At 43.0% G+C, this 23,439-nt stretch overlaps 1 protein-coding gene across 5 annotated transcripts in view; it reads right to left on the reverse strand.

The window, feature by feature from the left end:
- LRRC7 (leucine rich repeat containing 7) overlaps positions 1 to 23,439 on the reverse strand; it is a 508,948-nt gene that overhangs the window by 97,435 nt on the left and 388,074 nt on the right. For all 5 annotated transcript variants that reach the window (XM_073593758.1, XM_073593756.1, XM_073593759.1 and 2 more), the window contains 4 exons: positions 16,957 to 17,026; positions 15,879 to 15,978; positions 6,201 to 6,325; positions 427 to 630 (listed from right to left, as the gene is read on the reverse strand). In XM_073593758.1, the coding sequence (XP_073449859.1) occupies positions 427 to 630; positions 6,201 to 6,325; positions 15,879 to 15,978; positions 16,957 to 17,026 (499 nt within the window). The remainder of the gene's footprint in view (positions 1 to 426; positions 631 to 6,200; positions 6,326 to 15,878; positions 15,979 to 16,956; positions 17,027 to 23,439) is intronic.

The following is a 23,439-nucleotide window of genomic DNA, read 5'->3' on the forward strand; positions in this document are numbered from 1 at the left end:
GGTGGCGTCACTTCCCAGCCGTTGTCGGTTCTCTCTTGCACACAACATCCGCTGCTGGAGACCAGACCAGCTTCAGAAAAGGTGTGTATATCGATTTTTGCTTTACAGGGTTAGATAGATTTGGTTTAGAATGTGGCTGAGAGTAGATTTAGCGTTTGGCTTTGGCTGAACTTCTACTTTAAAAACATGAGGGGCAGGGCATAATCTAAACTTGAAAAACAATTGAGGATTCATAATTAGTCTAGGCCTATTCTCCACGGTAGCTCATTCAGGACACAAGGATAACTCTGAAGACTAGCACCAGGACTTACAACCAAGGAGCCTGCACCTTATCATTGATGAAACTTTACAAATGTTTTAGTTCAAATCAGGTTCACTTGAATGAAAAATAAACCCAGTAAGTTTTAAATGCAATTGTCCCTTCACCTCGGGTTTCATCTCCTTGGTGGGCATTGGCCACTTATGCTCATATTTTTCCTTGAGGTTTTGCTCCACACCCGGTGTGGGAGGTGGAATAGAGTTCTCCAGAGAGGTGCTGTGACTTTTCCCAACCATGTTCTGGACTGACTTCACCATATTCTTCAGATCTTCTGGATATGGAGTTGGATACCTCTTCAAATTGATCTCAACCTGAATTGTGAGAAGTATAGCATTAAAGTATATGTTAACGTAAAAATGCACCTGGAACATGCAAACTGCAACCTGCATAGGTGTGAACCAGGCCTAAGAGTGAATAGAATTTTGAGATTACTGTTCCTTTTAAAAACAAACTCTCGGAGAACAAAGTGACGCAGTAGCTGTGATCCTGTATACTCCTGTATACTACTGTACATGGCTAATTTTCAGGCAGAAACATTTTTTGTCCTTTATAATTAGAGTACTTAACACGAGCGCAGACTCTGTTCATTCCAAAATTTACATATGCTCTCGTTTTCCCAGCTACATAAAAGACTTATCTGATTATTTATATCACAGAGCGATTCCATAAACAGCAATGTTTTAGCAGGTCGGTGTAATTTGTTGAGTCTCGTTATAAGCAAAAAAAAAAAAAAGAAGTATTTAACTTGAAGTGTTCAATTAGATATCTCAACGTTCCAAAATTAATTCTATATTTAAATAAAGTGAGCATCAGTGAAGATTCAGGAACGATGCCGTTGCCTAGGAAACTCCAGAAGAATTAAAGGGCAACTCTACCTAAAACTGATACCGCAGCTTTACTTGGCTGCAAACACGTGAGGGCTTTTTATTTTCCGGGGCAACACCCATGGCAAGCTATCCCAACAGGATTCATATTTCCTGGCTGGCCATGGTTATTGCAAAACCAAATGATGGTGTTATGCATCCCTGATGGATTACACATAATGTAGTAAAGTGAAATACAGCGCCATGAAAAAGTATTCATACCCCCTGAGATTTTCCACATTTTTGTCATGTTACAACCAAAAACGTATTTATTGAGATTTTATGTGATAGACCAACACAAAGTAGCACATAATTGTGAAGTGGAAGGAAAATGATAAATGGTTTTCCAAATTTTTTACAAATAAAAAATCTGAAAAGTGTGGTGTACATTTGTATTCAGCCCCCTCTACTCTGATACCCCTAACTAAAATCTAGTGGAACCAATTGCCTTCAGAAGTCAAAATATCCCAAGCTTTGAACATCTCACGGAGCACTGTTCAATCCATCATCCAACAATGGAAAGAGTATGGCACAACTGCAAACCTACCAAGACATGGCCGTCCGCCTAAACTGACAGTCCGGGCAAGGAGAGCATTCATCAGAGGAGCAGCCAAGAGGTCCATGGTAACTCTGGAGGAGCTGCAGAGATCCACAGCTCAGGTGGGAGAATCTGTCCACACGACAACTATTAGTCGTGCTCTCCACAAATCTGGCCTTTATGGAAGAGTGGCAAGAAGAAAGCCATTGTTGAAAGAAAGCCATAAGAAGTCCCATTTGCAGTTTGCAAGAAGCCATGTGGGGGACACAGCAAACATGTGGAAGAAGGTGCTCTGGTCAGATGAGACCAAAATTGAACTTTTTGGCCTAAAAGCAAAAAATCTGTATGTGGCGGAAAACTAACACTTCACATCGCCATGAACACACCATCCCCACCGTGAAACATGGTGGTGTCAGCATGTTGTGGGGATGCTTTTCTTCAGCAGGGACAGGGAAGCTGGTCAGAGATGATGGGAAGATGGATGGAGCCAAATACAGGGCAATCTAATGCCCCATACACACGGTCGGAATTTCCAACAGAAAAAGTCCGGATGGAGCTTTTGGTCGGATATTCCGACTGTGTGTATGCCCCATCGGACTCTTCTGTCGGACTTAGATAGAGAACATGTTCTAAATTTTTCCGTCGGAAATGCCGATGGAGGTTATCCCCTTGGCAAGTCCGACCATGTGTACACGGCATTAGAAAAAAAAAAACCTGTTACAGTCTGCAAAAGACTTGAGACTGGGACGGAGGTTCACCTTCCAGCAGGACAAAGACCGCAAACATACAGCCAGAGCTACAATGGAATGGTTTAGATCAAAGCATATTCATGTGTTAGAATGGCCCAGTCAAAGTCCAGACCTAAATCCAATTGAGAATCTGTGGCAAGACTTGAAAATTGCTGTTCACAGATGCTCTCCATCCAATCTGACAGAGCTTGAGATATTTTGCAAAGAAGAATGGTCAAAAACGTCCCTCTCTAGATGTGCAAAGCTGGTAGAGACATCCCCAAAAAGACTTGCAGCTGTAATTGCAGTGAAAGGCAGTTCTACAAAGTATTGACTCAGGGGGGCGCTATACAAATGTACCCCACACTTTTCACATATTTATTTGTAAAACATTTTAAAAACCATTCATCATTTTCCTTCCACTTCACAATTATGTGCCACTTTGTGTTGGTCTATCACGTAAAATCCCAATAAAATACAGTTACATTTTTGGTTGTAACATGACAAAATGTGGAAAATTTCAAGGGGTATGAATATTTTGTAAAAGCAAGTGCAGCATTGGTGCCTTATGGGAGTGGGTGTATCAAAGCCGAAACTGTAGCAGCAATTGCAGGTGGAGTTGACCTCTAACCTCTCACTGCTCACATAACGCATATGTGCATTGGGAAAGTGGTTGGACTTTAACGCCCGCACGACCCACATATGAATCCATGGGCAGTGGAGCTTTCTGTCTGATAGCACGCTCACTGCACGCTCCCACCACAGTGATCGAGCTGTCAGAGACAGTCCTCGGTCTCTACTAAAGATTGGGTCCCACTGGCGTGTGCTGCGTTGCAGAGTGCGTTGTCACCTGTTACCACAATGACGAGTATGGTTCAAAATTGATGGCACTGCATTGCATTTTTAATGTGTTATCATGCATTACCACAAAAACATACATAGGGGTGACTGGGCCCTTAAAGTGATTGTAAACCCTCACCTTGTAAAACAACCCATGCAGTTGAAAATAGAAATGAAAACATTTTCATAGTAGATATAAAAAAAAACATTATAAATACCTTTTTTTCCTTTTTTATAACTGATCACATTCCCTCTGTTCTTGGTTGCATAAGAGCTGGAGGAGGAGAAACAGCAGCCCACTGATCTTCCCAGTAAAAGGCTGGGCAGCGGGGAGTCAGGACAAGTCTGATTATTGGAGAAGAGCAGGCTGAGTTCCTAGCACAGCTAGAAAACTGACCATGCTTTGCTTTCATGCCTAGTGTTTATTAGGAAAGCAGGGGGAATGGCAGGGACGAGAACAGAATACTTGCTCATACAAGTACATGGTACAGCCGGCACATATCAGAAATAAGAAATGTTGGATTTACAAATGCTTTAAAGCTTAAAACTCTGGACAAAAACGATTTTCAGACATTTGCACTGTAAAAAATAAATTGTGACGTGTGGCTGCTGCTTTGTTAGAGAAAACCTTTACTTTAATTCAGCTGCTACATTGCAATAATCACTGAACTGGCATTGTAACTTACACATCAGTGAGGGTCAGCCGCTTGGCATCACTTCTTTTCACAAAATGGCTTGTATGCAAGGCATTCTGTGATTAGAGAAGGGGAGATTGTGATGTCCATCCGCACCTCCTCCATTCACAGAACTTCTTGCATTGGGGCAGGGGTAACAGATCAAGTTTGCACCATAGAATGGTCCAAAGGACCGGCATCCCCCCCCAATCACTTAGTAAAGAGACAGTAAACATCTGGATCTTCAGCCTGCAACATATCAACAAGTACAGATTTGGATCGCATTGGTTGATACCGACATGTGGTGAAAATTTCATGTCAATAGGAACTTTAGAAATATATTTACCTAGAAAAATGGTGACGTGTTCAATACTTATTTTACCCGATATATATCCACTTAGTGCCAAATGTACTCACATTTGCGTCCTCAGAATTAAGGGGTTATACCAGGGTAATGCCTACAGCTGCAGGCATGCCCCCCGGTACCCCGTTTTTTAGAGCGGGCGGTTGGCTCTTTAGGGAAAACAACCGATGTGGCTAAAAGCCGCTCGGCTGTTATCCCAAACGAATGGGAGGGGACGTCCCCCCCTCCTGCCGCCTTCCGCCGCTGTTCCCAGGCCTCCTGTCCCACCGGGAGACCCGATTCGTGATCCGGCACTTCCGCCGGCTAAAGTAAGACTGAAACAAAGCCGGAAATGGCTTCCTTCCAGTCTTCTATGTAAACACACGGAAGCAACGTCACGATGTCACAACGTCACTTCTGGTTTACTTGGCTGTCAATGGCGCAGATTTTTAAAAAAATGACAGTATTCAGAATCGCCGTTTTTGGCAAACTGAATACTCTGAAGTGCAAAGGAGGGATTGGGGGTCCCCCGATCCCTCCATAAAGAGTACCTGTCACCACCTATTACTGTCACAAGGGATGTTTACATCCCTTATGACAGCAATAAAAGTATTCCATTTTTTTTTTTTTTTTTTTTAAGTGAAAATGTAAAAAAAAAAAAAAATAAGAAAAAAAAATGTTTTAAAGCGCCCCTGTCCCCGCTCACGCAGTAAAGAAAACGCATACGTAAGTCGCGCATATGTAAACGGTGTTCAAATCACACATGTGAGGTATCGCTGCGATCATCAGACCGAGAGCAATAATTCTAGCAAAAGACCTCCTCTGTAACTCTAACCAGCTAACTGTTAATTTTTTTTTAAGCGTCGCCTATGGAGATTTTTAGGTAGTTTGTCAATTTCAAAGCATGACATGTCACGTATCTATTTACTCGGCGTAACATCATCTTTCACATTATACAAAAAAAATTGGGCTAACTTTACTGTTTAGTTTTTTTTTTAATTCATGAAAGTCTCTTTTTTCTCAAAAAAGTGCTTTTGAAAGACCGCTGCGCGAATACCGCGTGACATAAAATATTGCAACCATAACCATTTGATTCTCTAGGGCCTCTGTTATATATATATAGATATATATATCTATATATATATATAGATATATATATCTATATATATCTATATATACAGGAGGTCCCCTAGTTACAAACATCCAACTTACAAACGACTCCTACTTACAAACGGAGGGAGACAACAGGAAGTGAGAGGAAATCTACCCCTAGGAAGGGAAATTCACTCCTGTAAGAGCTATTATGGGGAAAGGTACCTCCACTGATGCTTTATCACCAAGGCTTGTTTCCACAACAACCCAAAATTTTCAAAATCCAATTGTCATTGGGACAGAAAATGAGGTGAAATCTTCTGAAGAGGTGCACAGACAACAAAACAAATGTTACAGGGGTGATAACCCTTCCCTATGCTATCCAAAAAGCTTAAAAATAGTTTTTTTGGCTGGAGCTACACTTAGAAAATGTACCTTTTCCGACTTACAAACAGATTCAACTTAAGAACAAAACTACAGTCCCTAACTTGTTTGTAACCCGGGGACCCCCTGTATACGTAATGTTTGGGGGTTCTAGGTAATTTTGTAGCAAAAAATCCAGATTTTAACTTGTAAGCAACAAATCTCAGGAACAGACTTAGGCATGAAAGGGATATAAAACCTCCACAAAATAAAAAAGGAAAAACGAGAATTATTTAGGAAAGAATATTTAAAATCAGTTTTAGGAATCCTTGCTTGCTAACATGGTCAGGGAGCTTTTCCAAAGAGTTTGCAAAAGGCCCAATTCGAGGTGTGTAGAGGAAATGGATTCTTCATTAGAAGAAGGATAACATTGTACAAACCTTGACTTTTCCGGGACCCTCTTCCTCCTCCTTCTTGTCTTCAAACTCGAATGCCACCGTCATCCTCTGCTGTCGCTGCTCCTCCCAGAGCGTGGGGTTAAAGCTATCGCTATCCGACTGGAAATCTGAAATGTAACAGCCAGGTTGTCACTTACACATGTAGCCCTACGGTCAATGTATTCACTGCTGCCAAAAACACATTTTCTTCTGTCACTCTTTACAAATACAGGAGTTCTAAAAAGCAAGAATCGCTGTCCTACATTACTAGAGTTCATCGCTTCCTAGGAAATATGTTCATGTCTCAAATGAAAATTGCAGTTTTTTTTCCCCATGCTCTCAGTTCATGATTGGCATACAATAGTAGACATTTTACTGTATGTAAACCCAATTTTTAAACCAGGAGGTGATTAGCATAGGTGGAATATAAAAAACAAAAAACAAAAAATAAAATGATTATAATCTGTTTAAAAACAATGCACGGCGAGTACAAAACATATTATTATAATAAATTATTAGAATGAAAATGTAAAAAATAAAATTATTAAAATTCATTCAAAAGCCCATCATTTAAAAAAAAAATGATTTGGGAAAAAAAAAGGAACAGAACATTGTTATAATCCACTTAATAATCACACAATGCAAGGCGGGTGCAAAAAAACATATTATTATAAAACAAAATAAATTATAGTAAAAATGTATAAAAATCTAATTATGTAAGTATGTTTTTTTGGACAATTAGGCACAATCTCAATGTATATGTATCAAAAAATACAAACAATAAGCAATACCACAAATATATATATACCCCAGATGATGACTTCTAAGTCGAAACACGTTGGGAGGATATGCTGAGACCACTGTCTTCTTTTATACAAGCACTTGATTTTACTGCTAAACACGTGAGTGTATGTCCTTTGCTTTTCATGTATTACAATTTTCATACAGAGTTACGCTATATGTCTTCCTCTTTCTTTTAATGGTGGGGCTGACTGCCTATATCTACTGAGTCCATCCATACCTTACACCTGTTCGGAGGTCCGTCTGGAGGTCATATCTGGATAGAGCATCTGATCCCCTTGGTATATTATACCACAAAGCTTGATTGACTCACTAGGTGTACACCTATTTGAGTTCAATCCCTTTGGTAAGCAGCTTCTGGTGTCTTTGGTGGTGGATCTACTATCAACTGTTATTACATCATACATATTTGAAGTATAAGACTGTCACTATATTATATCCACATGTGGTTGAGGATCATCATCACACGTGATTGAAGCTTGTCACTGACTTTTTTCTTTTTTGGACCTCACACGTCCAAGTTCCTCTGTTTATAGACATCACATGTCATAATAGAGGACCGCTTGAAGTATTTTTGAGCACATAATTTATTATTCACGTTATTTGTACTCATATTATTTGTTATGGTTTATATGATCACATAAGCGCTGCACATTTCACTCAATATATCACATATATAAAATGAAATATAATATACGGTAATTGGCCAATTATAATCTAAAAACCCACCCTCCGCAGCTGCACAAGGAAACACCCCTAAAAAACAGGGTAAGTCCTTAGTAAATAATATATACATATACACACATATATATATATATATATATATATTACCAGAAGTATTGGGACGTCTGCCTTTACACACTCTTGTCAATATTCCTATCGCACACATTCCTGGAAAGTATGGCTCTTAAAATGGTGGGTGCTGTAGCGATTACCAGTTGGGGACCAGTGCAACGTTTCGGTGCCGCGCAGGGCCCCTTAGTCAGGCATGTGATAACGAAGGGGCCCTGCGCGGCTCCCAAACGTTGCGCTTATTTCTGTGATGTGATCTCTCTCAATAAAATAAATCCTTGGACGGAAGTGTTGATCCATGGCGTGCTGGCGAATATGTTCACTTGCCTTTACGCACACATGAACTTTAATGGCATCCCAGTCTTAGTCCGTAGGGTTCAATATTGAGTTGGCCCACCCTTTGCAGCTATAACAGCGTCAACTCTTCGGGGAAGGCTGTCCACAAGGTTTAGGAGTGTGTCTATGGGAATGTTTGACCATTCTTCCAGAAGCGCATTTGTGAGGTCAGGCACTGACCACTGTTGGATGAGAAGGTTTGGCTCACAGTCTTCACTCTAATTCATCCCAAAGGTGTTCTATCGGGTTGAGGTCGGGACTCTGTGCAGGCCAGTCAAGTTACTCCACCCCAAACTCGCTCATCCATGTCTTTATGGACTTTTCACATGCCTACAACTTAATACAACTTTCTTTTGTGACTTTAATCCTTTTTTTTTCTCCTTGTCTTTGCTCATCTGGAGGACCGCTGATATCCATAGATATGTGTTGCCTGCACTGTAAAAGAAAGGAAGAAACACCGCCGCACACCAACCCGGCCCGAAAAGTGAATCAGCCTTCAGCCTGACTTCACCCAGGCCATGGTATTCAGCGGTGTTTTCTTTCCAGTGCATGCTACAGCACTGATGGATGGGCTCCTTTTCCACTTACAGCCTTAAGTAGGAGTTACCAGAGTTGAAGGATGTTTGTCTGGAGCAGCACCCCAAATTCCCTAGGATAACAGCCTGCACTGTAGTGTCACAACCTGTCCAGTACCTTCCTACATATTCTCTGTATGCGGGCTTGCAGCTGTACATACAGTATCTCACAACACTGAAGAAATGACACTTTGCTACAATGTAAAGTAGTGAGTGTACAGCTTGTATAACAGTGTAAATTTGCTGTCCCCTCAAAATCATTCAACACACAGCCATTAATGTCTAAACCGCTGGCAACAAAAGTGAGTACACCCCTAAGTTAAATTGTCCAAATTGGGCCCAATTAGCCATTTTCCCTCCCCGGTGTCATGTGACTCGTTAGTGTTACAAGGTCTCAGGTGTTAATGGGAAGCAGGTGTTTTAAATTTGGTGTTATCGCTCTTACTTTCTCATACTGGTCACTGGAAGTTCAACATGGCCCCTCATGGCAAAGAACTCTCTGAGGATCTGAAAAAAAGAATTGTTGCTCTACATAAAGATGGCCTAGGCTATAAGAAGATTGCCAAGACCCTGAAACTGTGCTGCAGCACGGTGGCCAAGACCATACAGCGGTTTAACAGGACAGGTTCCACTCAGAACAGTCCTCACCATGGAGACCAAAGAAGTTGAGTGCACGTCCTCAGTGTCATATCCAGATGTTGTCTTTGATTAATACACGTCTGAGTGCTGCCAGCATTACTACTGAGGTTGAAGGGGTGGGGGGTCAGCCTGTCAGTACTCAGACCATACGCCGCACACTGCACAAAATTAGTCTGCAAAGATGGTCTAGGCCAGTGATGGCGAACCTTGGCACTCCAGATGTTTTGGAACTACATTTCCCATGATGCTCAGCAGGGGCGTCGGGAGGGGGTGGCTAGGGGGGGCTGAAGCCCCCAATTGGTCCCCGAAAAGCCCCGAGTGTCAAGAAGGCACCGTTCAATTGTTAGCCCCGAGCTCCGCCGGCCGCTGACAAGCGGGGACCGATCTGATCCGCCGAGTGCGGCCGAGTGTGGCCGAATGACATACAGGTCCCGCCTTCTGGAGCTATGATGGACGTCCCACTGGTCCAATGCTGGGACCGCGGGACGTGTGACGTCCATCATAGGCGCTGCAGGCTCCAGAAGGCGGGAATTACAATCCGCTGCGCCACATTACTGAGATCCCCACTCGGCGCTGAGATAGATCAGGGCAGCGGAGGAGCGATCTGGCGAGATGTGCCAGTGACTGCACCGATGAAAGTAGAAGAGGGGATGAGGATAACCTGAAGAGGAGCCCGGTGCTGGGGTGTGTTGGTGACCTGAGCTGTGCTGGGGGCGGACGGCAAAGTAAAGAGCTCCGGATCTCGGTGTGTGTCTGCAGCAGGAAGCAGAAGAGTCTTCTCCATACCGCCTTGTGTCTGCTGGCCGTGCTGGGACTGGGAGGCAGGCAGGCTTTACTTTGTATAACTTACTACGTGCAGGACAAAGCCCGGAGCTCCAAGGTCCAGGCGATGAAATTCAAGCAGTCTCCTCTTCTCTGGCTGCCTGCTGTGCCACATGATGCGTGGGCTGCACACCGCACACTACGGCTGAACTGAACTGCAGGACACCTGGACACATGAAGTCTGTTTCCTGGTCAGGTAGGTGAGGTCAGTGTATGTATGTCACGGTATGTTAGGTAGGTCAGTGTATGTCAGGTCAGTGTATGTTAGGTAGGTGTAGGTATTTCAGGTCAGTGTATGTTAGGTAGGTCAGTGTATGTTAGGTAGGTGTATGTATGTATGTATGTATGTATGTCAGGTCAGTGTATGTTAGGTAGGTCAGTGTATGTCAGGTCAGTGTATGTTAGGTAGGTCAGTGTGTCAGGTAGCTGAGATTAGTGGTCAAAATTGATGGGCACTGCAAAGCCCCAGGCAGCAACCAGCAAGTAAGCTTACCCCCCGCCACACAACCCCAGCGCTAGCCAAAAAACCCCGTGCAATGACCACTCTCGACTCCCCCCCCCCCCCCATCGGTGCCAGCATCGGACTTCGGGCTGAAGCCCCTGGTCTTTTTGCCACCTAGCAATGCCACTGATGCTCAGGCACTCTGCAGTGTAGTTGAGCATCATGGGAAATGTAGTTCCAAAACATTTGGGGTGCCAAGGTTCGCCATCACCGGTCTAGGCTATAAGAAGATTGCCAAGACCCTGAAACTGAGCTGCAGCACGGTGGCCAAGACCATACAGCGGTTTAACAGGACAGGTTCCACATAGAACAGGCCTTGCCATGGTCGACCAAAGAAGTTGAGCGCACGTATTCAGCGTCATATCCAGAGGTTGTCTTTGGGAAATAGACGTATGAGTGCTGCCAGCATTGCTGTAGAGGTTGAAGGGGTGGGGGGTCAGCCTGTCAGTGCTCAGACCATACACCGCACACTGCATCAAATTGGTCTGCATGGCTGTCATCCCAGAAGAAAGCCTCTTCTAAAGATGATGCACAAGAAAGCCCGCAAACAATTTGCTGAAGACAAGCGGACTAAGGACATGGATTACTGGAACCATGTCCTATGGTCTGATGAGACCAAGATAAACTTACTTGGTTCAGATGGTGTGAAGCGTGTGTGGCAGCAACCAGGTGAGGAGTACAAAGACAAGTGTGTCTTGTCTACAGTCAAGCATGGTGGTGGCAATGTCATGATCTGGGGCTGCATGAGTGCTGCCGGCACTGGGGAGCTACAGATCATTGAGGGAACCATGAATGCCAACATGTACTATGACATACTGAAGCAGAGCATTATCCCCTCCCTTCAGAGAATGGGCCGCAGGGCTGTATTCTAACATGATAACGACCCCAAACACACCTCCAAGATGAGCACTGCCTTGCTAAAGAAGCTGAGGGTAAAGGTGATGGATTGGCCAACCAGACCTAAACCCTATTGATTATCTGTGGGGCATCCTGAAACAGAAGGTGGAGGAGCACAAAGTCTCTAACATCCACCAGCTCCGTGATGTCGTCATAGAGGAGCAGAAGAGGACTCCAGTGGCAATCTGTGAAGCTCTGGTAAAGATTAAGGCAGTGCTGGAAAATAATGGTGGCTACACAAAATATTGACACTTTGGGTGAAATTTGGACATTTTCACTTAGGGGTGTACTCACTTTTGTTGCCAGCGGTTTAGACATTAATGGCTGTGTGTTGAGTTATTTTGAGGGACAGCAAATTTACACTGTTATACAAGCTGTACACTCACTACTTTACATTGTAGAAAAGTGTCATTTCTTCAGTGTTGTCACATGAAAAGCTATAATAAAATATTTACAAAAATGTGAGGGATGTGCTCACTTTTGTGAGATATTGTAAATTAAACATGTTCTTACGAGAACAGAATATTCCGCTGGTAGATTGTAGAGCTGAATATTGTAGACTCTTTTTAAAAAAAAAAACCAGTAGAGCAGAAAGTCCAGGAAAAATCAATAAGCCAATTAATGTACGCTCCTTCCTGCGCACGCAGTCCCATTCTAGGCTGTGATCCAAAAGCCATCAGGGGTGAGTGTCACATTAAAAACATCAGCACTATGTTTACAGTATCAGGGGATTCCGGGAAAGAACTTAGAGGCCGCTGTCATGATGCCTCAGCAACGTTATCTTTTTGCAGAATAGTCATGATTGCGGAATATAATTGACGCTAGTGGCGGCACAGGACAGCGGAGAGGAAATCTCATGGCTTGAACTAAGCTAGTGTGTAATAAACCTGATTGCAGGCATGATGGCTTGTAGATTACAAAAGTAGAACCTTAGGCTGCGTTCACACCTAAGCAGAGTGATTTCCGCATGTTTTTTGATGTTTTTTTGCATGAATATATGTGCATTTTGAAATTTTATTATTTCAAGAGTTTTACATGTGTTTTTAAGCTTCAGACATTTTTGTATTAGCTATTGGAAATCACAAGGAAGACCAGTTTTTATTGGCTAAAAAAATACCTAAAAAACACACAAAAATGCTTGATTTGTGCATTTTTAAGCCTTCCCATTTAAATCTAAGGGCCCTTTCATGAGGGTGATCTAATTCAGAGGGACCCGATCAGAAGGTCCATGCATTCCTAAATCGATTTGTGTCCTTTTACACCCTCTGGGTCCGATCAGGCCTGCTACAAAAATTGAGGGGGACTGGGTCCTCTTCTGTTCAGGGTGGACCAGATCAGAGGCAGCCAGGTTTAAACGAACAGAGGAGTCCATGTACTCCCAGCCGCCCAAAGAGCAGAGTGGGCTCTGTCTGTGTCCCCTCTGCATCAATTGAGCAGACATGGACCAGTCATCTGCTCAGATCAGCAGGGGAACAGATCCAAACAGAAGGCGCCTATGTGAACTCTATAGGCCCAATTCTGCATAAAAAATACAAACCCAATTCCAAAGAAGTTGGGATGCTGTGAAAAGTAATGTCCCCCTGCTAAATCATGAACAAACTGATTGGTGATTTACCTAATTTTTTGGAAGCCCGAGCTAAATTTCACTTGCCACGTCCAGGCCTGATTACTGCCAGACCAGTTGAATCAACAAATCACTTAAATAGAAGCTGTCTGACAAAGTGAAGCATGCTAAAAGATCTAAAGGAATTCAAGAACAGATGAGAAACAAAGTAATTAATATGTATCAGTCTGGAAAGGGTTACAAAGCCATTTCTAAGTTTTGGGACTCCAGCGCACCACATTGAGAGCCATTATCCACAAATGGAGAAACACTGGTGAACCTTCCCAGGAGTGGCCGGCCTACCAAAATCACTCCAAGAGCACAACAACATCTCATCCAGGACTTCATAAAAGAACCCAGAACAACATCTAAAGAACTGCAGGCCTCACTTGCCTCAGGTAAGATCAGTGTTCATGATTCAACAATAAGAAAGAGACTGGGCAAAAGTTGAACTTTTTGGAAGTTGTGCCTCCTGTTACATCTGGCGTAAATCTAACAGAGCATTTCATAAAAAGAATATGATACCAACAGTCAAACATGGTGGTGGTAGTGTGATGGTCTGGGGCTGCTTTGCAGCTTTAGGACCTGGACGACTTACCATAATTGATGGAACCATGAATTCTGAGCTCTACCAGAAAAACCTAAAGGAGAATGTCCGGCTATCAGTTCCTGACCTCAAGCTCAAGTGCACTTGGGTTATGCAGCAGAACAATGATTCAAAACACACTAGCAAGCCTACCTCTGAATGGCTCAAAAAAAAAAAGACATTTTTGGAGTGTCCGGACCTAAATCCGATTAAGATGCTGTGGCATGACCTTAAATAGGCCGTTCATGCTGGAAAACCCTCCAATGTGGGTGAATTAAAACAATTCTACAAAGAAGAGTGGGCCAAAATTCCTCCACACCAATGTGAAAGACTCATTGCAAGTTATTGCAAAAGCTTGATTGCAGTTATTAGGTTTAGGGGGCAATTACTTTTTCACATAGGGCCAGGTAGGTTTGGACAACTTTTTCCCTTCATAAATGAAATCATCATTTAAAAACTGCATTTTGTATTTACTCGGGTTATCTTTGTGTAATATTAGAATTTGTTTGATGATCTGAATCATTTAAGTGTGACAAATATGCTAAAAAATTAAAAATCATCAAGGTGGCAAATACTTTTTCACAGCAATATACATAAAAACAGAATGCAATGATTTGCAAATCTCATAAAGTCATATTTTTTCTGCAATAGACCATATAAGAGGTTCACCAATCTGTGAAAAGCTGCCTCTAAAAATTAGTGTTCCTCAATGTAAAATTGCACAGACTTTAAATATATCATCATTTACAGTACATAACATATTGAAAACTTTCTGAGAATCTGGAGAAATCTCTGTGCACAAGGGACAAGGCAGAAACACATAATTGGATGTCTGTGATCTTCGGCCCTTACATGGCACTGCATTAAAAACAGGCGTGATTCTGTGATGGACATCACTGCATAGGTTCACTGTCTGTGAATGCAGTTTGCTGTGCCATCCAAAAATGCAAGTTAAAGCTCTATCATGCAAAGAAGAAGCCATATCTGAACATGATCCAGAAACAGCACCGTCTTCTCTGGGCCAAAGCTCATTTAAAATGGTCTGTTGCAAAGTGGAAAATGTTCTGTGGTCAGACGAATCTAAATTTGACATTTCTTTTTGGAAATCGTGGGCACTACGTCCTCTGTACTAAAGAGAAGAGCGACCTTCTGGCTTGTTATCAGCTCGTTTAGTTCAAAATCCGGCATTTCTGATGGTATGTGGGGTGCTTTAGTGTGTATGGAATGGGCAGTTTGTACATCTGGAAAGGCGCAATCAATGGTGAAATATATATCCAGGATTTTTAAGGGAAGCATATGCTTCCATCCAGATGGCGTCTTTTTTCAAGGAAGGCCTTACATATTTCAGAAGGACAATGCTAAACTGCATACTGCATCTATGACAACAGCATGGCTTCATAGTAGAAGAGTCCGGGGGCTTAACTGGCCTGCTTGCAGTCCAGACTTTTCACCAATTAAAACTATTTGGTGCATGAAAAATACAACAAAGAAGACCTAGGACTGTTGGGTAGTTAAAATCCTAGGCAAATCAGGCAAGAATGGGACAACATTCCTCTCTGCGTAGCACCCGCCTAGCATGACCCATTCAAGTAAATGAGGCCACTTTGCAAGCTCCACACAACTATGTGCAACGCATGCGGTTGTGGCGTGCTAGTGCAGGGTTCAAGCAGGCAGCGGGGAGGTGGTACAACACCTCCTCACCACCTGTCAAATGCTTTCCAGAGAACAATCCTAACACAGACCGCTCTTCAGAGTGTGAACAATTGCTTTCAAACTCTGCACTCCAAATTAAAAATGCTGCATCTGGGTGTTATATTACAGTTCAAGTGGATGACCGGGGGGGGGGGGGGGGGGGGGGTATGGTAGCAGTAAAAACCATGGCTCAGCCACCCGTTTTTACCACCCATCTGAAAAAGCCCTTAACGCTGTGCGCAGTAGCTATGCACCGTTTATTTGAAGTATAAGCAGTCCTGACAAATGATTTATCAATTTTTAATGATTTCAGAATTAATCCAAGGGTAGTTATTCTCTTAGCTCATCAAATGCATTGATTGCCTTAGCTTGTTTTCAATGGGACAAGAAGAAAAAAATAAAATGAAAAAAATCGTAACATGACAGAAATATTTACCCTCGTCACCACGCGGCTGCTGGGGGAACATATAGTTGGTTAATACCCTCTGCTTAGTGTCCGGGTGCGCCTCCGTCTGTAGAGGGATGAGTGCTTTGGACTGAAACATACAGATAAACACAAATTCAGCATAAGAAAATGCAGAGAATAAGGAAGACAGCATTACCAAATCACATTATTTCACCCAAAAAGTACCTTTCTATTGCCATAAATCAGTGGTCCCCAAACTGCAGCCCGGGGGGGGGTGGGGGGTGAATGTGCCCCTTTTGCTTGCCTTTATCTGGCCTTTGGGGCACTATTCCATCAAATGACACCAAAGATGGGGGCACCATTCATTACCTTTACTGACACCATGAATGGGGCTCTATTCTTCACATACATGCCAGCAATGGGGCACTTTGTGGATGATTTACTAAAGGCAAATAGACTGTGCACTCTGCAAGTGCAGTTGCTCCAGAGCTTAGTAAATGAGGGAAAGTTTCACTTTGCAAAAAAAACCCAATCACATGCAAGGAAGAAAAAAAAAACAGCAGTTTGCTTGCACACGATTGGATATTGAAAGTCAGCAGAGCTTCCCCTCATCTACTAAGCTTGGGCTAGCCGAGAAAAATGGGAGAGAGATGTTGGCCCTATTGATGGTGAACAATGGGATCAGAAGCTTGGGCTAGAAGTCGGAGACAGCGCTGAGACTTTTATGTGTACCCTTTTGTATAGTAGGGTACTCCTCCAATTCATGTCGACCGTCAAATCGCTTGTTATTCGCATCATTAGTGTGCCAGCTGCGACATGTGATTTTCGTGCCGCAATGGAAAGTTCTTGATCCAACATGCTGTTTTTTTTTGTACATAATCAAAACAATTAATGGCACAATCGTATGCGCTATTTTTGTTTTTCGATCGACAGAACTTTCGTTTTTCGACTCATCTATGGTCTGCTTAAGTGAAGATTGGCACTTTTTTTTTTTATATATATGGGGGGGACAAAGATTAAAAAAAAAAAAAAAAAACCAAGTCCTGGAGCTATGCTTTTAATCTATAATGGAAAATACAGAGTTCGTCTCTAAAACAAATCTCATTACCTGATTGTCAGAAAGCCACAGAGCAGCAAGTTCTTTAAGTTTCGTAAAGCTGAACGGCAAATTTTTTAACCTGGAAAAAAAAAGGCAGAAGCAAACTTACACATGCAAATTATGTCTTTTTACATACGTTTTGTATTCGCTTAAACTTCTGCATTTTGCACACGATGTGATTATGTATAATACAGCTGCGTACTTTTTTTTGCTATTTTGTGGGCCGAACAATTAGCAAAATTGTCTATTCTTTGTAAAATGCAGAAACCGGTTGTCTGAAAATTGACCTGCACATGTATAAATACCCCTTAGGGCCTCTTCAGATGTAGGCGTTAAAACACATATTAACTCATCGCAAGTGTTACTATGGTGCGTTGCAGTGCCATTTGTTTTTAATAAAGCCCCAAAATACTGTACAGTAGAAGCCAATGCACCATAGTGCACCACAACACACATACTGGTGGTGCAGTGGAAGAAAAAGGGTCATGTGCAGTTTTTTAATCCATTGCTGTATATTGGTAGCCTTAAAGTGTTACTAAACCCTTGTCTTTTTTTTTTTTTTTTTAATTAAAATAATAAACATGTTATACATACCTGTTCTGTGTAATGGTTTTGCACAAAGCAGGATCCTCCTCTTCTCAGGTCCCTCGCTGGCTCTCTTGGCCCCCCCCTCCTGTCGAGTGCCCCCACAGCAAGCAGCTTGCTATGGGGGCCCCTGAGCTGCAGCTCTGTGTGTCCATTCAGACCCGGAGCAACAGTTTGTCCCCGCCCCTCTCTCTCTCCCGATTAGCTAAATTATTTTGATTGACAGCAGCGGGAGCCAATGGTGCCACTGCTGTGTCTCAGCCAATCAGGAGGGAGATACTGGCCAAGGCACTCGTGGATAGAGATGGGGCTCAGGTAAGTATTAGGGGGGCTGCTGCACACAGAAGGTTTTCTTTATCTTACTAACTTACTCTTTATACTTACCTGCTCTGTGTAGTTGGTTTTGCACAGAGCAGCCCAGATCCTCCTATTGTCGGGCGCTCCTGGCCCCTCCCTCCTGTCGGGTGCCCCCACGGCAACCAGTTTGCTGTGGGGGCACCCAAGTAGGTGCGATCCTGAGTCACGGCTCTGTGTGTCCATTCACACACAGAGCTGCAGCTCGGCCACGCCCCCTCCATCTCCTGATTGGCTTATTGGCTGTGATTGACAGAAGCCAAACAGGAAAGGCAAGGTTCCCTGGTAAGCCAAGGTTCTCGTGGACATCGCTGGACCAAGATGGGGCTCAGGTAAGTATTGGGGGGGGGGGGGGCTGCTGAAGGTAAAAAATCTTGTGCCATTACAACCACTTTAATTCAACACATGTTATTGTGCGACACAATGTAGTGCAATAGATGTTTTAATTCTGAATATTGTCTCTTAGAACTAAAGGATTTTGATATGAACCATTCATATGCCTTTTGTAGGTTGGAGTTGGTTGTTTCAGATGGTTGGTCATTACCAGTTTTCTTTTGGTAACAGATTATCTTAATATCTCCATGGGGAGTCCCCTTAGCGATGTTGTGTTTCATAGATCCCTTGTGGGTTATTTTGCACTCTCAAACTTAACCGCTTCAACTATTTAAACAAAATGGTGGCCATCTGCACACAGACAGGGACCTGTTGCATAAATGTGAATGAGATGGGTAGAAGATGGCTCCAGCTCCTGTATTCCACCTGTAGAGATTGTTCAAGATGTATTTTGCCCTTTCAGGCTTACTCGTAGAGGCCTCTATGATTAAGCACTGGAAAAGGTGAAATTGAGGAGTACAGTACACGGGGAGAACAGGAGCTGAAGCCATGTTTTACCCATCTCATTCACATTTGCACATTTATGCAACAGAGAGTTGGTGTCTGCGTGCAGACGGCCGCCATTTTGTTGAAGTCTACTAGAGCCTGAAAAGCCAATTCTGTCTGTCTTGCACCCACCCTTTCACATGCTGATCTAACTGGACTGACACAGGTTTGGGGGACATTTGAGAGGTACTATTTTTATTGATTTTCACATCAACTATTTGGTATAATCTCCCTTTACTTGAAAGCTGGTGTGTCTTGCTTTCTCCCCTCCAGTTCCCTAATAACCCCATGGGTTTAATGGCAGCTTCCTTTGGCTTACAATTAGTAGCATCTTCTTGACTCATAGGTTTGGCGGGCAGGACTCATCTTTTCTATCTATTACATCTTCCTGATGAAGTCTATCGTGAACCGCGTTGAGAAACCATTTACCATCTGTACCTCTATGTAACATGAACTGTTTGTTTGCCAAAGGTTATTTAACTGGGAACTGGGATAGGAGAAGGGATATAGTAGGATACTCCTAAAAGAACTATTCACACTTGAGGACAGCTTTCTTAGCAGAACTGTGTAGCAGACTGTACAAGTCCCTTGCAAAGAGAAGAAGTTGAGTGGACCCTGCTCTTCAAGACACCAGCCGGTGTTCCCTTTAACTTACACCCAAGCAGCTAACTACTAGAACCCAGAGGGGGATTCAGCGGCACCAGTCTCTAGGATTCCCTTGGGGATCACATGGCCCTGGTCTCAGGTTGCCTTCCTCTGTGATACCAGACAGGATCAATGGACACCCTCCCCCAGTCAGCTCTCAAGAGAACCCTGGTTTTCAATATTTAGGCCCTCAGGTCGCCCACCTGAGGCTGCATGTAAGCTTGTGCTGGGGAGAGGCGACAGGCCCCCTCCCCAACTGGACCCCTCCTCTGCAGGAAACGACCAGTTGTCCAGGTGATCCCTGAACACAAATACAGGCACCTAGCATGCCTAGGCGCACCTCTCTTTTAATTGGCTGGGGCTGCATCTATATTCATGCTGCTCAACTTTCCCAAGTTGCTTGGATACAGGGAAGCTACAGACAGCATGAGCAGCATCAGAGCATCATGAGTAGGCAGAACTAAACAATCATGGCCTCTGTTAGCAGACAGCCCAAATAAATGTACCTAAGTGCTCCTCTGTTAAGCAGAGGAGTCAAAAACTATTCTAATGCCGTGTACACACGACCGGACTTTTCGACAGCAAAGGTCCGTCGGAACGAATCCGCCAGACAATTCGATCTTGTGTGGACTTCATCGGACCTTTGCTGTCGAAAAATCAGACGGACTTTAGAAACAGAACATGTTTCAAATCTTTCCGACGGACTCGAGTCGGGTCGAAAAATAAGTTCGTCTGTATGCTAGTCCGACAGACGAACAACGAAGCAAGAGCAGCTATTGGCTACTGGCTAAGAACTTCCTTAATCTAGTCTGGTAGTACGTCATCACGTACGAATCAGTCGGACTTCGGTGTGATCGTGTGTAGGCAAGTCTGTTGCGTCAGAACTCTGTCGGAACTCCGTCGAAAGTCAGTCAAAAAGTCCTTCGGAGTTCAGTCCGTCGAAAGTCCGCTCGTGTGTAACTCTCACCTAGGAGGGTGCTACAAAAGTACTTTTTTGTTTTTATGCAGGGCACCCTAAAAGTCCAATTTGTTTACATGCAAACTTCCTCTTTTTACTTATGAGCTGGGGAAGTGGTGCCAGGGGATCACCCACCAATTCTTTTTTTCTGATACCATTCATATGCCTGTTTTAATTTTTTAACCTGCATATTCAGAGTATGCTAAACACACTATCCATCATTTTTTATCCATGAGGCCCTACTGGTACTGAATTTACCACCCACATAGGTTTGCTACTTGCCCAAACCTTTGCCTACATGGGTGGTAAAAAAAGTTACTAAAATATAGGATGGCCTTTTTTTTCCCCTGAAAGATATAGAATCTCTGAATCCATACAGTCAGTAGAAGACACGCAGGTGTTGTGGGTTAATAAAATATTCCTGACATCCCTAATTAAACTAAGCTCTAGACTGAGTTGGTTTGTTAAATGCTAATTGCATGAACATAATTATCGCACATGTGCAACGTATGCTCCAACTGATTGCCTCTTGTGCTGGATACCTGCCTAACAGATGATGCTCCACATTGAGAGTCTTCAAGGTGGCAACCGTCTCATTTCTCTGCCACAAGTGGGTCGTAAGGATGTATCCATTATGCTAAGATGGATGTAAGAGCTTCGGTTCATGAAGAATTGTACATGACGGAAAGACTTTTGATATCACATGACAGGCATAAGTGAATTGAAACACCGTCTTTGATGCTAATGAACCATATAATTACATATAAACTAAAGTATATTATCAAAGAGCTTTGATTTAAGTTCTTTACATATGCCCGACCAGGTGGTGTGGATATGTTTCTGCTTTGTGTTTGCCAAGGAGTCAATAAAGGACCCAAAATATTGAGCAGTGTAGGAAGAGGGGTAGCAGAAGTTGTGGTGAACCCTAAACCTGGTCTTGAGGGACTATCAACTTGAGCAAGTGTATGGCTAAATTACTTCACATGGGGGAGAAGGTGCATACTCTACAAGCTGGAGGGAGTTAAAAGAGTGAAAGGTTTAGGGGTGAAGAAGAGGATACCAAGGTCTTTTGCTGGATATGGTACAGATACACAGCTGGCTTTAAAGGCTAAGTTCACCTTTTCGGTCAGAATTTCACTTTTTATAATAAATAGAAGCATTTCCCAATGTCCTGTCTGCCCCAGCCATCCCAATGTGCTTATTTCTCACTTACCTCATCCACCGAAGCATTCAATTTTCATGTTTGTTTAATTTTTAAAAAATTGCTTTCTGCTTCCGTAATTTCCTGTATTTTCTGGACCCTGGGCGCTCCTTCCTTTTTATCCAAGTCTACATGCTGATACGACCATAAGATCGAACAGAAAAGGTGGAAGCCCAATCCCTAAGAGAGCCCATCGCCACCATTCCATCACTGGGCACAATCCACCGGAAAGGCATTTCTTACTTTTTGCCCACACAAATATCCACCCAGCACCGGTGACCAATCCAGTCAGTCCAGCGCGGTCTCCAACACAATTCACTTCCTGTAGATCATCTCTCATCATGCACTGCCTTAGTACATCACAGAATATGGCCTGCTTACCAATCTGGACCACATCTCCTTCATTACCATACCACCTCTTGTTTTATTTCCACCCACTTTCTGTACAATCTGATTGTACAATCTCCTTTAGATCTACCATCGGTTATGTAGTGCAAGGGCCTATCTGACTTGATAAAAACGGGATCGATTGTTCTTGTGGGTCCTCCTATACCATAGTTTTGATAAATCTAAAGTATATTGAACAGAGATTGTACAAGCAGATTGTAAAGTGTACAGTGAGCTTTACGGACTTCCAGGGACACACTTCTACTTTTTACAGTATTGCAGCTCTGCTCCACATAGGCTGTGATTGCTCAGCTCCTGCACACAATGCCAAAATAAGCAATCGATGCAAGAAGACGGTAAGGTGCAAAACGAGGAAGACCCTGGCTGTGTATTTAGTGAGAATATTGTTTGTTGACATTGATTGTATGCGAGTACAGAGGTGGGTGGGAGCAATCTCCTGGAGGGGGAGGGCAGGTGCAGGGCATGTGTTTATGAGGTTAGCTGGTGAACAACTTCCTGTGTCTTAACGTTTTTTTAAACCTAAGGGACGGACACCAGGAAGTAATGGAGGAGTTTTTTATACAACAAACTGGAGGCTGAGGTAAAGCCTGGTCTAGGACATATAGAAAGCTTTTTTATTTTCTGCAAAAGAGGTACATTATGCATATATTGGTAAATAGGGAATGTCGAAAAAAAAAAGATGAACTTAGCCTTTAGGCAATGTTGGGTTTCTGGTGTGTTGTTGTACCTGTGAGTAAGACAGGGGAGCCGCCAGGTAACCCGCTCTCTATTTATGCATTGCTATATGTTTCCAATAGTTTGGAACCCAGATAGTTTCGAGCTAGGGGCCCACAGTTTTCACAGGTGCCTCAACACAGTTTTGACTTTATTTGTATTTTCAAATGTATGCAACAAAAACCTCTGTTTTTAACTTGAGTATTTGAAACAGGTTAGTTAAATTATGGCCTCATAATAAAAAATGTGTGCTGTGTCTCTCATTTATTGGGGAATCTGCACTTACAGTTTTCTCTTAGCCCTCCTAAAAAGTACCACAAATACATGTTGATCCAGGCAGTAAAGTCCACCTAATGCAGATTCCTATGATGAGGTGGCAACAATTCTGCACTGCTCCTGAATTCAGAGTTGCCAATCTCATATAGGCTGTATCCCGCATGATTTGCAAATCAGATATCTTAGATCAAATGGATTTGTGAGTATATGAAATGTATTAATATTGTCCAGTCAATGGCTAAACTGCTCTATTTAAAATACCCCTTCCTCTCAAATGTGAATAGGTAAAGGGTTTCCTTAGAAACCCAGGCACTCCTGGGGCTTGACCTACTACAGTGGGGAGTAAGGTGAAGAAGCAGCCCTGACTTTTTTCTTTAACAAGAACATGACTGGATGTTTGAAGTTCAGACCATCGCACTTTCCACTATGGTGGTGCAGTCTAAAGTTATATGATGTAAAAAACAAATACCTT

Source organism: Aquarana catesbeiana, linkage group LG07 (assembly GCF_042186555.1).
Source record: "Aquarana catesbeiana isolate 2022-GZ linkage group LG07, ASM4218655v1, whole genome shotgun sequence".
In the NCBI taxonomy this organism is placed as follows: Eukaryota; Metazoa; Chordata; class Amphibia; order Anura; family Ranidae; genus Aquarana; species Aquarana catesbeiana.